Genomic DNA, 14,179 nt, shown 5'->3' on the forward strand with positions numbered 1-14,179 from the left:
TTATAGCTTTTATTGTCTTTTACATTATACAGTGCAGGCAGGACAATCTAACTTGTTCTTCTCTCTTTTGATATCTTAAATCCATTTTTATTTTTTAAATTTATTTATTTTTAAAAGATTTTATTTATTCATTTGAGAGAGAGAGATTGAAAGAGAGCACATGAGTTGGGGGAGGGGCAGAGAGAGTGGAAGCCTGACAGCAGTGCCCCATCCCAGGACCTGGAGATCATGACCGGAGCCAAAGTCAGACGCTTAACCGACTAAGCGCCCAGGTGCCCCAAATTACTTCATCTTTCAAGAAAGATCGGGGGAAAAATCAAAAGGCCAACAGTGACAAAATACTTTCAATGCTCCTTTGCCCAGTCACTGTCCTTCCACACCAAAGAACATCTGGAAAACATCCGCACATCCTTTGGCGTTTAAAAACTGATACAGCTGACCAAAGTCCATGTGGTTTCCTCTGGCTCCATTAACATTGAACACTTTTTCTTCAAAACCTGAAAATTTTCTTTGTCTTTCTATTTTGTCATTTGTACCATCAAAAGGAATGTCTTCTCGATGGCGAATTAAAATTCTCTTCCAGTTTAATTTTCTGAGTCTGAAAAGAAATTTTCAAAGTAGACATATTCAAAATGTGTTTTGTTTCTAGAGCATTGAAAATAGAAGTTATAAAACAGACTTTTCAACGCCTTTTCCCAGAAGTAAAGAAATTTACTTTTATCTCACAGGGATTTATTTTAATTCAATATGATGGTGGTCATGATCCTATCCCCAAACTCATTTATTGCTACTGCTTCATATCAACATTTTAGAAATGTGGACATTGCTGTATCTCAAACTCCCAAAGGGACTTCTTAGGAACTCATTCAGGATGTCAGTACAGAAACGAGAAGATTAGAAACCTGTTTGTTTCACAGGATATGCACAGCTTATCACATCACTAAGAATCCGATCCATGGAAATGGAGGGGATCATAGTATCTTGGACAGGGGCTCAATTAAACAGCTATACACAGAACATCTATGTGCACCATGTCAGGGAAGGGGGTGATGCTGATCATATGTGAGTTCTGTTTTATCCACTGACTCGAGACTGAATCCCTATAAGGTACAACCCCAGGGACATACTAATTTCCACATCTCTAGTATCTTCTTTACTACTAAAATTATTGACACAGTATACAACATTTGTGAAAGCAAACCTTGACCAGAATTCTTCACAGGCACTTTGTGGGCCTTCCACACAAACAACACCAGGTTTCCCCGGCATGCTAAATCCAGATAGGGAAAGCTCCTTTGCCCACTCTAGAATATTCTTTCTTTTACACTTGTTGTAGATGTGATGGCTATAGATCCACAGTCTTGTGAGAATGAGATCAACTGGCTGGAATGTACTTCCTGGAGCAGGGGAAGGTGTGGTGTCTCTGCTGATATAGCCAGAAGCATGTTCTCTAACCCACTCTGTGGCATTCAATATACAGACATCTCCGAGACAATTCTTTTGCAGGTATCCGGTCAGATCTGTGTTTAGCTGAGTCTGCTGGGATCTACTTAGTGATACTGATCTGATGAAAAAGTTATGGAGTATAAAAATTAAATCAATTTTTTTGGAACAGAAAACAAACTTAAGCATTGCTTTTATTCTCAGGTTAATTTTAACCTTTGATGTTGGCCAATTTCTGTAACATACCTGACAGTAATTTCAGGCAGAACGTCAGGGTATTTAAAGGGAAGAATACAAGCCAGAGAAAACATCACCTGATTAAAAAAAAAGAAGAAGAAAATGCCCTAAGTGGTGTTTTAATTCTTGACAGGCTTTCAGTTCTTCAAAAAGCAAACTGAATTACCATTGCTTCCTCAGATACATCCAGGTTCACATTGATAGTAAAGTAAACTTTAGAAGATCGTCCCTCCATCGTCCTCTTTTCAATACAATCTTTCAGTTCTGCTAAAGCCAGCTGGTCATTCACAATGAACTCGTTCTCACCAGGGAACATACTGGCTAGCAGGTCTAACTCAGAGAGCTGGGCCTCTGCCTGTTCAATCTCAATCATTTTTGGATATCCGTAAATTTCTAAGGAGGTAAGGATAAGATAAGATAGATAATTTACAAATGCAATCTTGGGAGAACTCAATAGATCAATATAGGTCCTTATGAAAGTGTGTTTGATTTCTTCATAAAATGGGAAATTTAAACAGATGTAATATACTAAGGATCCAAACTATGGGCTGATCCAGTAAAAGCCATAAAACTCTAATAATAACCAGGCATCAAATTCCTCTGTGTCTGGATAGTTGACCTGGAATCTTGAGCTGCCACAGTGAACAATTTCACTTAAGTAAACTAATTATGTAGTCAAAAGCCTTATCAATGATATAGCCAGGAGAGAGGCTATATGACTGGTTACTTTGGAAACCTAGAATAAACAGAATAAGTAACAGAGTTAGTTTTGTGGATGGTTAATATTTTTCTCTTAATATTAGTGTTTATTAGTTTTTAAAAAGCAGAAGAATGTGAAGAAGAGAAAATATGCTAACAATCCCACAGCTCAAGTACCCTCTGTTAACATTAAAAAAAAAAGTACTAGGTTATAAAATTCAAGTGGTAGAAGGTTAAAAAATGAAGATATGGCTTCAGCTGGTGATCTCTTCCCCTACCTGCCTAAGTCTCCCATCCAAGGTGAAGAGTTTTGGTGTTACAGAAACAGAAAATATTTTAGGAATTATATAGACATACATAAATGGAAAATATATGGTGGTATAATGTTTAAGTATATGTAAAGAGATACATAATCAAATGTATCTATAGGGATCATATAAACATATCTTTTTCCCCCACTTCTTCCCCTCCAAATATATGTCAAAGATATATTCACTGTCAGTACATAGTGATTTATCTCATTCTTTCTGTGGTTGACTGTCATACTGAATCATGTTGATAAGTCATAATTTATTGCATTCTTTGCCTATTGATGGGCACTTGGGTTGTTTCCACACTTTTGCTATTATGAACATTTCTTTAATAGAAGTTCTTTTTATATATACAGTTTGGCAAACTGTTAATACTGTATTCTCAAGGATAAGTTTGTAGAGGTGGCTTGTTGGGTCAATAAGTATAACATTTTAGATTTTGGTAGATATTGCCAGGTTGCCTTCCAAAAGTTGCCATATTGAAATGTAAGTTTTTACATAGTCCCCTCACCTTTTATTTTTATTAATTTTTAAAAAGATTTTATTTATATATTTATTTATTTATTTGAGAGAGAGGGAGGGCACATGAGTTGGGTGGGGGCGGGGAGAGGGAGAGGGAGAAGCAGACTCCCCACTGAGCAGGGAGCCCAACTCGGAGCTTGATCCCAGGACCCTGAGACCATGACCTGAGCTGAAGGCAGATACCCAATGGACTGAGCCACCCAGGTTCCCCACCCCCTGCAAACTCTTTAAAAAAATTCTTAATACAGAGTCTTTTTATGGTGTTTTTTGTCTGTGTGTACCATTCATGAGTTTTTAAGTAGGCATATTCATCAACTTCTGCTTTCATAGCTTCTGGACTTTGAATCTTTGTTAGAAAATCTTCACCATTCCAGGGTTATAAAGTTCACCAAGATGACAATCAAATAGGATTTTTTTTTTTTAGATAAATTAATTTCATTTGCAAGAAAAAGTGTAGGGACTTCTGATAAAACATGGAGGCTGAGCACTTGTATAAATATTTCCCTTTCTCTGTGACCCCATTAAAATGAGAATAAAAGGATAAATTCTCAAAGACAAAGGGAAAGGAAATAACAAAAGCTATCAACAAAAGTTTGGAAGGTGAAAAGGGGTAAATGAATTATAACTAACTTATATTTCAGCTTCCTTCCCTCTATTAACTGCTTGGTCAGGTGGCTGGGGAGCTGCAGAACTTCAGGAAGGCTCAGGAACCAGCACCAGGTTCCCTAGAAAGCAGCAGTGTAATGTGCAGTAGAAAACACGAATTTGTTGAAAGTCTAGAGTCTAGACTTAACTAGACTCCAGTTTAGGATTTCTCAATCTTGGCACTATTGATATTTCAGAACAGATAATTCTGTGTGTGTATGTAGGGGGGCAAACTCTGTCTTTTAATTACTGTATTTAGACAACTTACATTTAATGCGATTATTGATATGTTTGGACTTAAGTACCTATTTCATTTTCTGTTTTTTTCTATGTTTTCCATTTCTTTGTTTTCCTTTCCCTGCCTTTTGCAGGTAGAAAATATTTTGGAATTCCATTTTGGTTAATCTGGAACGTTTCTGCATGTATTTCTTTTTATAGCTCTTTTAGTGGTTACTCTACACACACGTATATAAAACATCACAGTCTACCAGTGTCTTATTTAAACAGCTTGAGTGACATATAGAAACTTTATGTACCTTTACCTTCCTGCATTTGTAAAATAGTGATCTTAAAATTTTCTTCTATATATATTTAGAACCACAAGAGTGTTATAATTTTTGCTTCAGCCATCAAATATAATTAAGAAGACAGAAGAGAAGTCCATTTTATTTGCCCATACTTTTGCTTTTTCTGTATTTCTTCCATAATAATTTATTATTTTCCTAATTATTATTTCTTATTATTATTTCTTTATTAAATTTTCCATTTAGAGAACTTCCTTGAGCTATTTTTTTTAGGGTAGGTCTGCTGGTGACAAATTATCTTAATCTTCCTTCATGTTAGAATTTCTTGGGGCACCTGGGTGTCTCAGTCAGTTAAGCGTCTGCCTTTGGATAAGGTCATGATCCCAAGGTCCTAGATTGAGTACTGCATTGGGCTTCTGCTCAGTGGGGAGTCCGCTTTTCCCTCTGCCCCTCCCTGCTTGTGCTTGCTCTCTCTCTCTCAAAAATAAATAAAATTAAAAAAAAAAAAGTTTTAGAAAGTCTTGATTTCCCCTTCATTCCTGAGGATATTTTCACTGGATATGACATTCTAGGTTGTTAATTCTTTATTTTCAGCACTTGAAAAATATCATTCCTCTTCATTTTGGCCCCCATAGTTTCTGATGAGAAATACTCTCTTATTTGAACCTTATAGCAAAGGTTCATTTCTTGCTTGCCTTCAAGATCTTTTCTTTCTCTGTAGTTTTCATAGGGTTGACTATGATGTGTCTCTATGTGAATTTCTTTGAGTTTTTTTGTGCTTGACATTCATTTAATTTCTTGAATCTGTTTATGCCTTTTGACAAATTTGGGAAAATTTCAACCATCATTTCTTCAAGTACTTTTTTCAGCTCTGCCCTCCGCCCTCTTTCTCCTTCTGGAATGACATGTTAGATCTTTTGTTACAGTCCCATATGTTCTTAAAACTCTGTTCATTTATTTTTGCTCTATTTCTCTCCACTGTTCAGACTGGATAATTTCTATTATATCTTCCAGTTAACTGCTCCTTTCCTCTGTCCCCTTTCTTCTGTTGTTGAGTCCATCTTCTGTGTTTTTAATTTTGGTTATTGCATTTTTCAGTTCTATCATTTCCATTTGATTCTTCGTTACATCTTCTATTTCTTTACTGGGACCCTTTTTTTAAATTTGTTTGAAGTGTGTTTATAATTGCTCACTGAAAATTTTTTAAGATAGGTTTTTTTTTTAAGTTTTATTTATTTAAGTAATCTCTACACCCAATGTGGGGCTTGAACCCATGACCCTGAGATCAAGCACCTGGCTGGCTCAGTAGGAAGCATGCAACTCCTGATCTCAGGGTCATGAGTTCAAGGCCCACACTGGGTGTAGTGATTACTTAAAAATAAAATTAAAAAAATAAAATCTTTGTCAGATAACTCTACCATCTCTGTCATCCTGGCATCAGCATCTATTTTATCATCTTTTTCATGTAGTTTGAGATTTTCCTTGTTTTTGGTATGATGAGTGATTTTTTTATTGAAATCTGGACATTTTAAGTATTCTGAGACTCTGAATATTACTCAAATCTTCCATTTTAGCATACTTTTTCTGACTTCCTGCTTCAGAAGGGAGAAAAAAAGGGGGGCTTATGCCCAGGAAGGGTGGGAAAGCCTCCTTATTGTTACCCATGTGGCCTCCACTAACACCATGTTGACGGGCCACTTTGCTAATGCTAGGTGTTGGTGAAAGTTGGACTCCCCACTAGACTTCTTGGACACCATTCCAGCAGTGTGAAGGAGGGATGCCTTGTTATTGCTGCATCAGAGTGGAAGTAGAGGCTCCCCATGTGATCTGACATGGATCTGACATGGGTCTGACACTAAACTCTGGTAAGGTCATTATCACCAGGCAGAGAGGAAAGTCCTAGATCCCTAATCAGATTTTTTGATACATCCTGACAAGGTGTGGGCCTTGAAGTGCTTGTTACAGCTCAGTAAAGTTGGAATCTAGGCTCCCTTTGCTGGTGTGGTTGGGGAGAGGCCACAGTGTTTTCTTTAGTATTTGCCTGGTGTAGAGCATTTATTATCTAAGTGTTTTCCATCTTGCTCAGCTGCACATTTCTTGGTACTTTAGCTAGAGAGCAGGGTTTTTTGAGGCTTTACAACTCGTTTGGTCTGTACCTTTGGTATTTCTGGGTTGCTGCTTCTTTAATCAAGTCTCAGATATTTGAGGCAAAAAAGAATAACCAAGGAAGTCACCACTGTGTCCTTTCTTGGGTCCCAAGGTCCCTAGTTGGTCTGCATTCCCTTTCACTTTTCAGAGTCTTTTGTGTTTGTTTTATAAATAGTGTCCAGGATCCTTAGTTGTACTTAGCTGGACAAATTAGGAAAAACACATCTACTCTGTTGTTCCAAAAGTGGAAGTCCCCCCTACACAATATTTTTAACTTACTGAATTAGTATGCATGTGCAAACACACACACACACACACACACACACACACACACACACAAGATGGTTAACATCTGGTAATTGTTATAGAAGAAAAAGTTGGTATAAGGAAAGCTGATCTAATTCTATGAAGCTGATCTAAGGAAAAAATCAGACAGTATATAAAAAAGGTGTTTATAAGGATGTTCACTGCTTATTATCTATAATAAAAAAATCAGACATGACCTAAATGTTCAACAATAGATTAGTTAAATAAATATATATCTAAACAGAATATTATAAGATCAAAATATATATATTAACACTGATATTCATAATACAACAGTTACCTAAAAAAGTAGACTGTAGAAGAATATAAATAGGTATGATCATATTATTCATTGTTATATCATTATACATACATGAAAAAAGTCAGAAAGAGAATTCACCAAATTAGTTTGTTAAATGTGGGTAGAAGGAAGAAGGGAAGGACTAATTTGTATGCTTCTATATTGTTTGAAGTTTTAGGATTAGTATATAGTGCTTCTGAATTCAGAAAAAAGGAGTTACACATCTGAAAAGAAAAACAGAACTCAGTCCCATTGCTCCAAAGGAAATATGGCTTACCTTCTCAAAGAGAATTTACTCTGTGAAATCAAACACCATTATCTTGGTTAATGGCGTCTTCATGGAATTCCTTCTCATCTTTGGGTAAATGTTTATTGAGTAAATACTATATTTAGAGCTTCATCCTTCATTCCTTTCCGGAGCTTTCTATTTAGTTTGAGGATCAGTACATATTATCTAGTAAGATATAGAACAATGCAGATAAAAAAGGCTAAGTGTTAAATGACTAGTATAGGCATTATTGTGGGGTTTAAGAGGAGTACATGATCAATGAGATGGGCTATCAGGAAAGATTTAAGGAAGGAGACAGGATCTGAGTCAAACCTTTTCTCCAATTTTTTTTTTTTAAGTTTTATTTATTTAAGTAATCTCTACACCCAATGTGGGGCTCGAACTCACGACCCTGAGATCAAGAGTTGCACGCTTTTCCGACTGAGCCATCCAGGTGACCCTGACTTGAGCCTTAAAGATAGGCTGAGACTTAGAAAAGTGGAGAAGGAAGCATAGTGGGGAGAGAAGAAAGGTCTGTAAGGCAGGAAAGCACAAGAAAAACAGTATAGACCTGAACCTGTCCCTTCCTCACAACCTTGACTACAAAGGCCTAATTCAGGGGCTCATTATTTAGACCATTTTCTGCTAGTTACTTCTTCTTTGTCCCCTAAACACATTCTTGGTCCTTCTTTTCCCTGCTCTAGACTGAAAAACTGACCTCCGCAGCCTATACCACCCCACTCTTCTTTCTTGTGGTTAGTTTCAGCTAATGCTCTGGCAGGAAGGGGGAGAATGGGAGCAGAAAGAAGCCAGGGTGTTTCTTCACCACTGGCTTCCTGTTTTTGGTGGGATTCTGACAATGGCCATGACCCCCTAAGACCACAGCTTTTGTGCGCAGCCCTTCTTCCTCAGCTCCAGGAAATCGTCCTAGGCCTAGAGGCAGTAATGCCTGGCCACACCTCTGTAAACAGTCCCTTCATTAAGCAGTCTCTTCAGAATTTCAAAGTTGAGTGTATATCTATGTTTTCTTTACTAACCAGTCACTTCATATAATTTTATATCCTATTTTCATTTGACATCCTAACTTACGCATTTACTGTTATTAAACAACATATTCATGTAAGTATTCAAAATCCCTGAACTCATTGGAATTCCATGAATATCTTTTCTAGTCTTTTTTTTAAAGTTGAGGTTATTAGATATTATTAGATGGTTATTAGAGGAAGTGAATTTATTTTGTATTTTTATCATAGTGGTTTAAATATGTGCTCTGCTACTTAGACTGCCAACATGCACTTAAAAACTGTGTGACCTTAGGCAGGTGGCTTACTTTCTCTGTGCCTCAGTCTCCCCATCTCCAAAATGGGAACGATAGGGTTGCTGTGAGGATTAAATGATGTGTGGAAGGTGCTTCAAACAGTGGCTGGCAACAGAGTAAGTACTATAAAAGTGGTTGCTGTTGTTATTTGTCATTCATCCACAAATGTGTCTTGAGCACCTATTGTGTGTCAAGCATTGTCCTTGGCACTAAGACTATAACAATGAAAAAAATCACCAAAAAAATCTCAAAAATCACAACAAAAAATGCGTTTTCTAGGCAAGAAGAACAGCAAATTCAAAGGTCTTGTGGAAGGGAAGTGCTAGACCAGGTATTGGAGCTGCCTAAGCCTGGAGCAAGATTTTAGGAGACAAGATTAGAGAGGAAATGTGGGGCAGTTTACGTTAGGACTCAGAGGGCATGGCCAGGACTTCGGATTTTATTCTGTCTGATATGGAAGGCCATTGCAGGGGTTTGACTTACTTATGGAGAGGCCAAATTCTGATGCTGTGAAATGTGCAGGGGAATGAGGATGAAAGGTGAAAGACCAGGGAGGTACTACAATGACTTGGGGAGAGATGACAGTGGCTTGGACTAGGATGTGTAGTCCAGGTGGTGAGCAACTTTCGAGTTCTGGACATATAGAAAGAGTAGAACCAACAGGATTTACTGACAAATTATATGTGATATGTAAGAATGAATCCAAGGCATTAAGAGACAGGAAGGATGGATTTGGCATTTAGGTAGGGAAGATGGTGGACACTCGAAGCCTGGTTTTAGAAATACTATGTAATGAAGTGCCTATTAAGACACCTACTCAATAGAGATGTTCAGGAGACAGCTGGATGTACAATTATGCAGTTTATGAGGTATCCGGCTGGAGATGTAATTTTGGGAGTAACCAACATATATTTAAAGGCATGTTTGTTTTGTCACTTACTGAGTGAGTGAAGTTGGGAGAAAGTCCTACTGAGTTCGGAGGTCTGGAAGATGAAATAGAGCCAGCAAAGAAGTTTGGGGCCAAGCGACCCGTGTGCGAACAACTATGGGAGTGATGTTACAGGTATATTATTTACTTGTCCAATTATTTTCGTAGATAAGATTTCAATGCAAAAAAACCCAAACCCTTGAAAAGAATTTTTGGACTCAAGATTTCAGTGAATTCTGTACGAACGTAGAATGAAAACTGAGTTTCCTAAGTGGAACCATTCTTTTTTCCTTGCAGATTTTTATTTTACAGAGGAGAGCGGGTCCAGGCGGCACAAGCCCTGACACCCGGCAAGTTGCAGAAGGCCACTACCGAAACCTTGTGCGCAGGCGCCGTCGCCCCTAACAACTGCCTGGGCCTGGGGACGGTGGTGAACGTGGGAAGGGAGGGTCCCGACTGCGGGCGGGGTCAGAACAGCCGGCTCCAACCAATGAGCAGTGTGTAGCGCGCGGGAAGGCGGGGCCACGACGTCGCCAAGTTCCCGGAGTCGGAAACGGGCCTCTGCCACACGGGAAATTCCCGTTTCGCTTGGGCGGCGGTAGACTGAAGACTCACCTGGAGCCACGGACCCCCTCGGTGCTGAAACCCTGGATTTTCTGGCTGCACGGACAGCTCAAGTCTCATCCAGAGGGAGCCTCTGAGTTCCAGTGCTAGGCAATCCGAAGCCTACAAACCACTCCAGCGAGGCGGCCTAGGGGAAGTGAGACAACGCCCTCTCCGTTTGGCGCATGCGCGCGCGCGGGGCCATAGGCCCCGGAAGCCCATTGGTCCTGGCTGTTTGGTCCTGGCAGGTGCTCAGCGGCTGGAATTCTTGGCAATGCTATGGGCTTCTCAGTCGCAAAGTACAAATTCCACCCTATTGGCATTTCCCAGCTGCTGCCACGGTCACGGAGAAGCATTAGACGGCACTGTTTCCTGGGCCAAGGAATGGTCCATTAAAGTAACGCTCCTCAGATTCAAACATGCGTAGGAATCGTTCGGTTATGTGTAGCTTGGGATTCAATAGGTCAGAGTAGGGTTCCCTATTCTGGGTTTCTGTTATCTTCCCACACAAGAGGGATGCTTCTGGCCCCTAAATAGCAAGGCATTAGGGAGAGGTGAGCCTGGATGGTGGTCGTGGCGACTTTAGGAAATACTGTGTTATTGCATAGAAATTTGTCACTGATAATAAAAGGACAGTTTGAAGGCGACTCCACCATGAGAGTAATTTAGATTTTTTCTTCACAATCTAAATATAGGTATGCCTTTTTTTCTTTATGTTACATATTCATTTTAGAAATCTCAAGATTTTTTTGTGAACATATTCATTGGTATAATGTATCAATAACTTGAAACTTTTTTTTAAATGAAAATAAGATTAGTACATACGTTTTCATAGCTGCATCTTTGATTTGGTGCTTTGTGGGCATTTTTCAATGTTTTTAATCTATTTTTTCTCCAACTTTTTTTTAAGATTTTATTTATTTATTTGAGAGAGAAAGAGAGCACAAGCTGGGGGAGCGGCAGGCAGAGGGAGAAGCAGGCTCCCCGCTGAGCAGGGAGCCCGATGTGGGGCTGGAGCCCAGGACCCTGGGATCATGACCCTAGCCAAAGGCAGACACTTAACCAACTGAGCCACCCAGGTGCCCCTTTTTTCCAATTTTTATGAGAGATTTCAAGCATGCAGTAAAGTTGAGAAAATTTTACAGTGAAGTAGTGGAGTGACCCTCAGGGAAGAAAAAAAGAAGGGGGTGATTTTGCTCCTCAGGGGACATTTGGTAATATCTGAAGACATTTTGAGTTATCACAACTGGAAGGGTGCTTCTGGCATCTAATGGATAGGGTCTAGGGATGCTGCTCAACTTTCTACAATGCTGAAGACATCCATCTACAACAAAGAATTTGCTGGTTTAAACTGTCCATAGTGCTGAGGTTAAGAAACTGGTGCTATCATGATTCTAGACACTATCGTAACATTTTATTCTACCAACTTTGTCATATATCTAATCCATTCATCAATCCATCTGTTTTGATGCATTTCAAAGCAATTGCAGACCTTAGCATACTTCTCCCTAAGTACTTCAGCATGCATAGCATTAAGATTAAATGTTTGATTTTTTATTTTGAGGTAAAAATGAAATGCACATCTTAAATGTACATTTGCTGAGTTTTGACAAATGTATACACCTGTGAGGCTCAAATCCTATTAAGATATACAGGCGCCTGGGTGGCTCAGTTGGTTGAGCGACTGCCTTTGGCTCAGGTCATGATCCTGGAGTCCCAGGATCGAGTCCCACATCGGGCTCTCTGCTCAGCAGGGAGTCTGCTTTCCCTCTGACCCTCCCCCCTCTCATGTGCTCTCTCTCTCTCTCATTCCCTCTCTCAAAAAAATAAATAAGGGCGCCTGGGTGGCTCAGTTGGTTAAGCGACTGCCTTCGGCTCAGGTCATGATCCTGGAGTCCCTGGATCGAGTCCCGCATCGGGCTCCCTGCTCGGCGGGGAGTCTGCTTCTCCCTCTGACCCTCCCCCTCTCATGTGCTTGCTCTCTCTCATTCTCTCTCTCTCAAATAAATAAATAAAAAATCTTAAAAAAAAAAAAAATAAATAAAAAACCTTTAAAAAAAAAAAAAGATATAGAACATTACTAGCATCTTAGAAAGTTCCTTCATGCTCCTTTCCAGTTAGTCCCCACCTGAACCCCCAAGAGGCAACCACTGTTCTGATTTTTTCCTGCCATAATTAGTTTTGCCTGTTCATATGCATAGAATTACATAGTAGGTACTTTTGTATGTCTTCTTTCATTATAATATTTTAAAGATTCATCCATGTTCTTGTGCCTTACAGTTTCTTTTTATTGCTTAGAATCCCATTTTATGACTAAACCACAGTTTTCCTATTCTTTTGTTCAAAATGTGGATTGTTTCTAGTTTCTGGCTAAAATGAGTAAGGCTACTATGAACATTCTTGCAAAATTTTTCATTTCTAATGACTATCCTTCAATAAGTATTGAGCATTTACTATGTTCCAGACACTTCTGGGTACTAGAGATAGCCACGACCAAGACAAAGATGTCCCATCTCTCAAAGAGCTTACATTTGCATGTTTCTGTGTATGTATGGGGGCTGGAGGGGGGGAAGAAATATATAGGTAAATATGAAGGAAAAATATTAGATAGTGATAATTGCTGGGTAGTGACAAAAAATAAAGTGACGTGAATGATCAGGTGGCTATATAAGCTAGATTGCCCAGCCAATTTCTCTGTGAGAGGGTAACTTTTAAGGTGTGAACAGAATTACAATAAAATAGCAACCACAGAAGATCATGGGGAGCAGCATTCTAGGCAGAGGAAGCAAGTGGTACAATGTCCCTAAGGCTGCGTTTTAGAATAGAAAAAAAAAAAAATGCCTGTGTGCTGAGTGAAGAAAGCTTAAAAAATTCTATCAGCAGTAAAGAGCAAAAGAGTTAAATGTAACCCTTGTTACTCTGGCCAGTTTGAAGGGTTAGGATGCCACTTAATCTACCTTTATCTGATTACTAATAAGGGAGGAACATTTCTTCCTATTTCTTATGACCAATTGTCTTTTTATTGTGAATTACCTGTTCATATCCCTTGCCTATGTTTCTACTGGCGCTTGCATCCTTTTTCTTTTTCTTTTTTTTTCCCAAGCTATTATTGTGTCTTCTGTAGAAGACTAAACCCTAGGGTAGCGAGCCTATGTTCATTTAATTCACTTCACAGGGGACTCGGCCCTTACATATTTTTAACGGACACACAGTAAATGTTTGAAAATTTTACCTTCCGTGGGCAAGGTTAGTTCAAGACAATTTACGTACTCAACATTTAGAAGGCGATTGGGCACAATTAGGGGAACTGCGTGAAATGTAAATTTTACCCTCCTAGCCAGAATTTAGATGTAATGTGAATAAGGTAACCCATCCAAGAGATTCCAATACCCTGACCACCACCAGGTACTCATGCTTCCGAAACATTTAAACAACCCCATAATTACACCAGAGTGGGGAAAACTGACAGCCAGGCTCTTCCAGGCGGCTGTATCTGAACTTCCGGAGGGAACCACGCAAAAGCCCCAATGCAATAGCGTCAGCGCCGCAGGCCCCTGGGGCTAAGCCACCTCCCATAATGCCGCGTACCGGAAGTTGTTGCTTTCTAGGGGTCAGTTTGGCTTCGGCTCTGTCGCTCTCTATCCGTCACCGGGAGGAAGACGGAGCTGGCTGCCCAGCCCACAGGCTCATTAGGGGATGCAGTTATGGGCGCTGTCGCCGTGGGTGAGTTCTGTTCCCACTGACTCGCAGGCACCGCTCGCATGACTTCCTGCGTTTCGAGAGCCCGAATTTCCTGCCTTGACCTGGAAGGCAGGTCTCTTCCCGAAGGCTCCTCTTCCTTAAGCACGTTACCCGGCCTCGGCCCGGTACCGCGTTCTCATTGGCTTCATGTCCTGTCAGTACCAGGAGCTGGCCAATGAGTTGTC

General features: G+C 39.7%; 2 protein-coding genes across 7 annotated transcripts in view; one reads left to right on the plus strand and one right to left on the minus strand.

Moving 5' to 3' along the window:
• Positions 1-225: 225 nt before the first annotated feature.
• On the minus strand, positions 226-10,898 carry RWDD2B (RWD domain containing 2B). Of its 2 annotated transcripts, XM_032393307.1 has the most exons (6): positions 10,266-10,898; positions 7,414-7,590; positions 1,847-2,073; positions 1,690-1,757; positions 1,202-1,564; positions 226-598 (listed from the first exon to the last, which is right to left on the minus strand). In XM_032393307.1, exons 3-6 carry the CDS (start codon positions 2,051-2,053, stop codon positions 364-366), a joined length of 873 nt encoding a protein of 290 aa, XP_032249198.1. In that variant the 5' UTR covers positions 2,054-2,073; positions 7,414-7,590; positions 10,266-10,898; the 3' UTR covers positions 226-363. The 2 variants fall into 2 exon arrangements, with proteins under 2 accessions (XP_032249198.1, XP_032249199.1); XM_032393308.1 differs by lacking the exons at positions 1,847-2,073; positions 7,414-7,590.
• Positions 10,899-13,847: 2,949 nt separating this feature from the next.
• Positions 13,848-14,179, plus strand: part of USP16 (ubiquitin specific peptidase 16) — a 29,180-nt gene continuing 28,848 nt past the window's right edge. For all 5 annotated transcript variants that reach the window (XM_032393328.1, XM_032393326.1, XM_032393330.1 and 2 more), the window contains exon 1: positions 13,848-13,976. Coding sequence is in view for 2 of the 5 variants with exons in the window: in XM_032393331.1 (XP_032249222.1) it covers positions 13,958-13,976 (19 nt within the window). In the remaining 3 variants the exon portion in view is untranslated. The remainder of the gene's footprint in view (positions 13,977-14,179) is intronic.

This window comes from Phoca vitulina, unplaced genomic scaffold, assembly GCF_004348235.1.
Source record: "Phoca vitulina isolate PV1807 unplaced genomic scaffold, GSC_HSeal_1.0 scaffold72, whole genome shotgun sequence".
Classification (NCBI taxonomy): domain Eukaryota; kingdom Metazoa; phylum Chordata; class Mammalia; order Carnivora; family Phocidae; genus Phoca; species Phoca vitulina.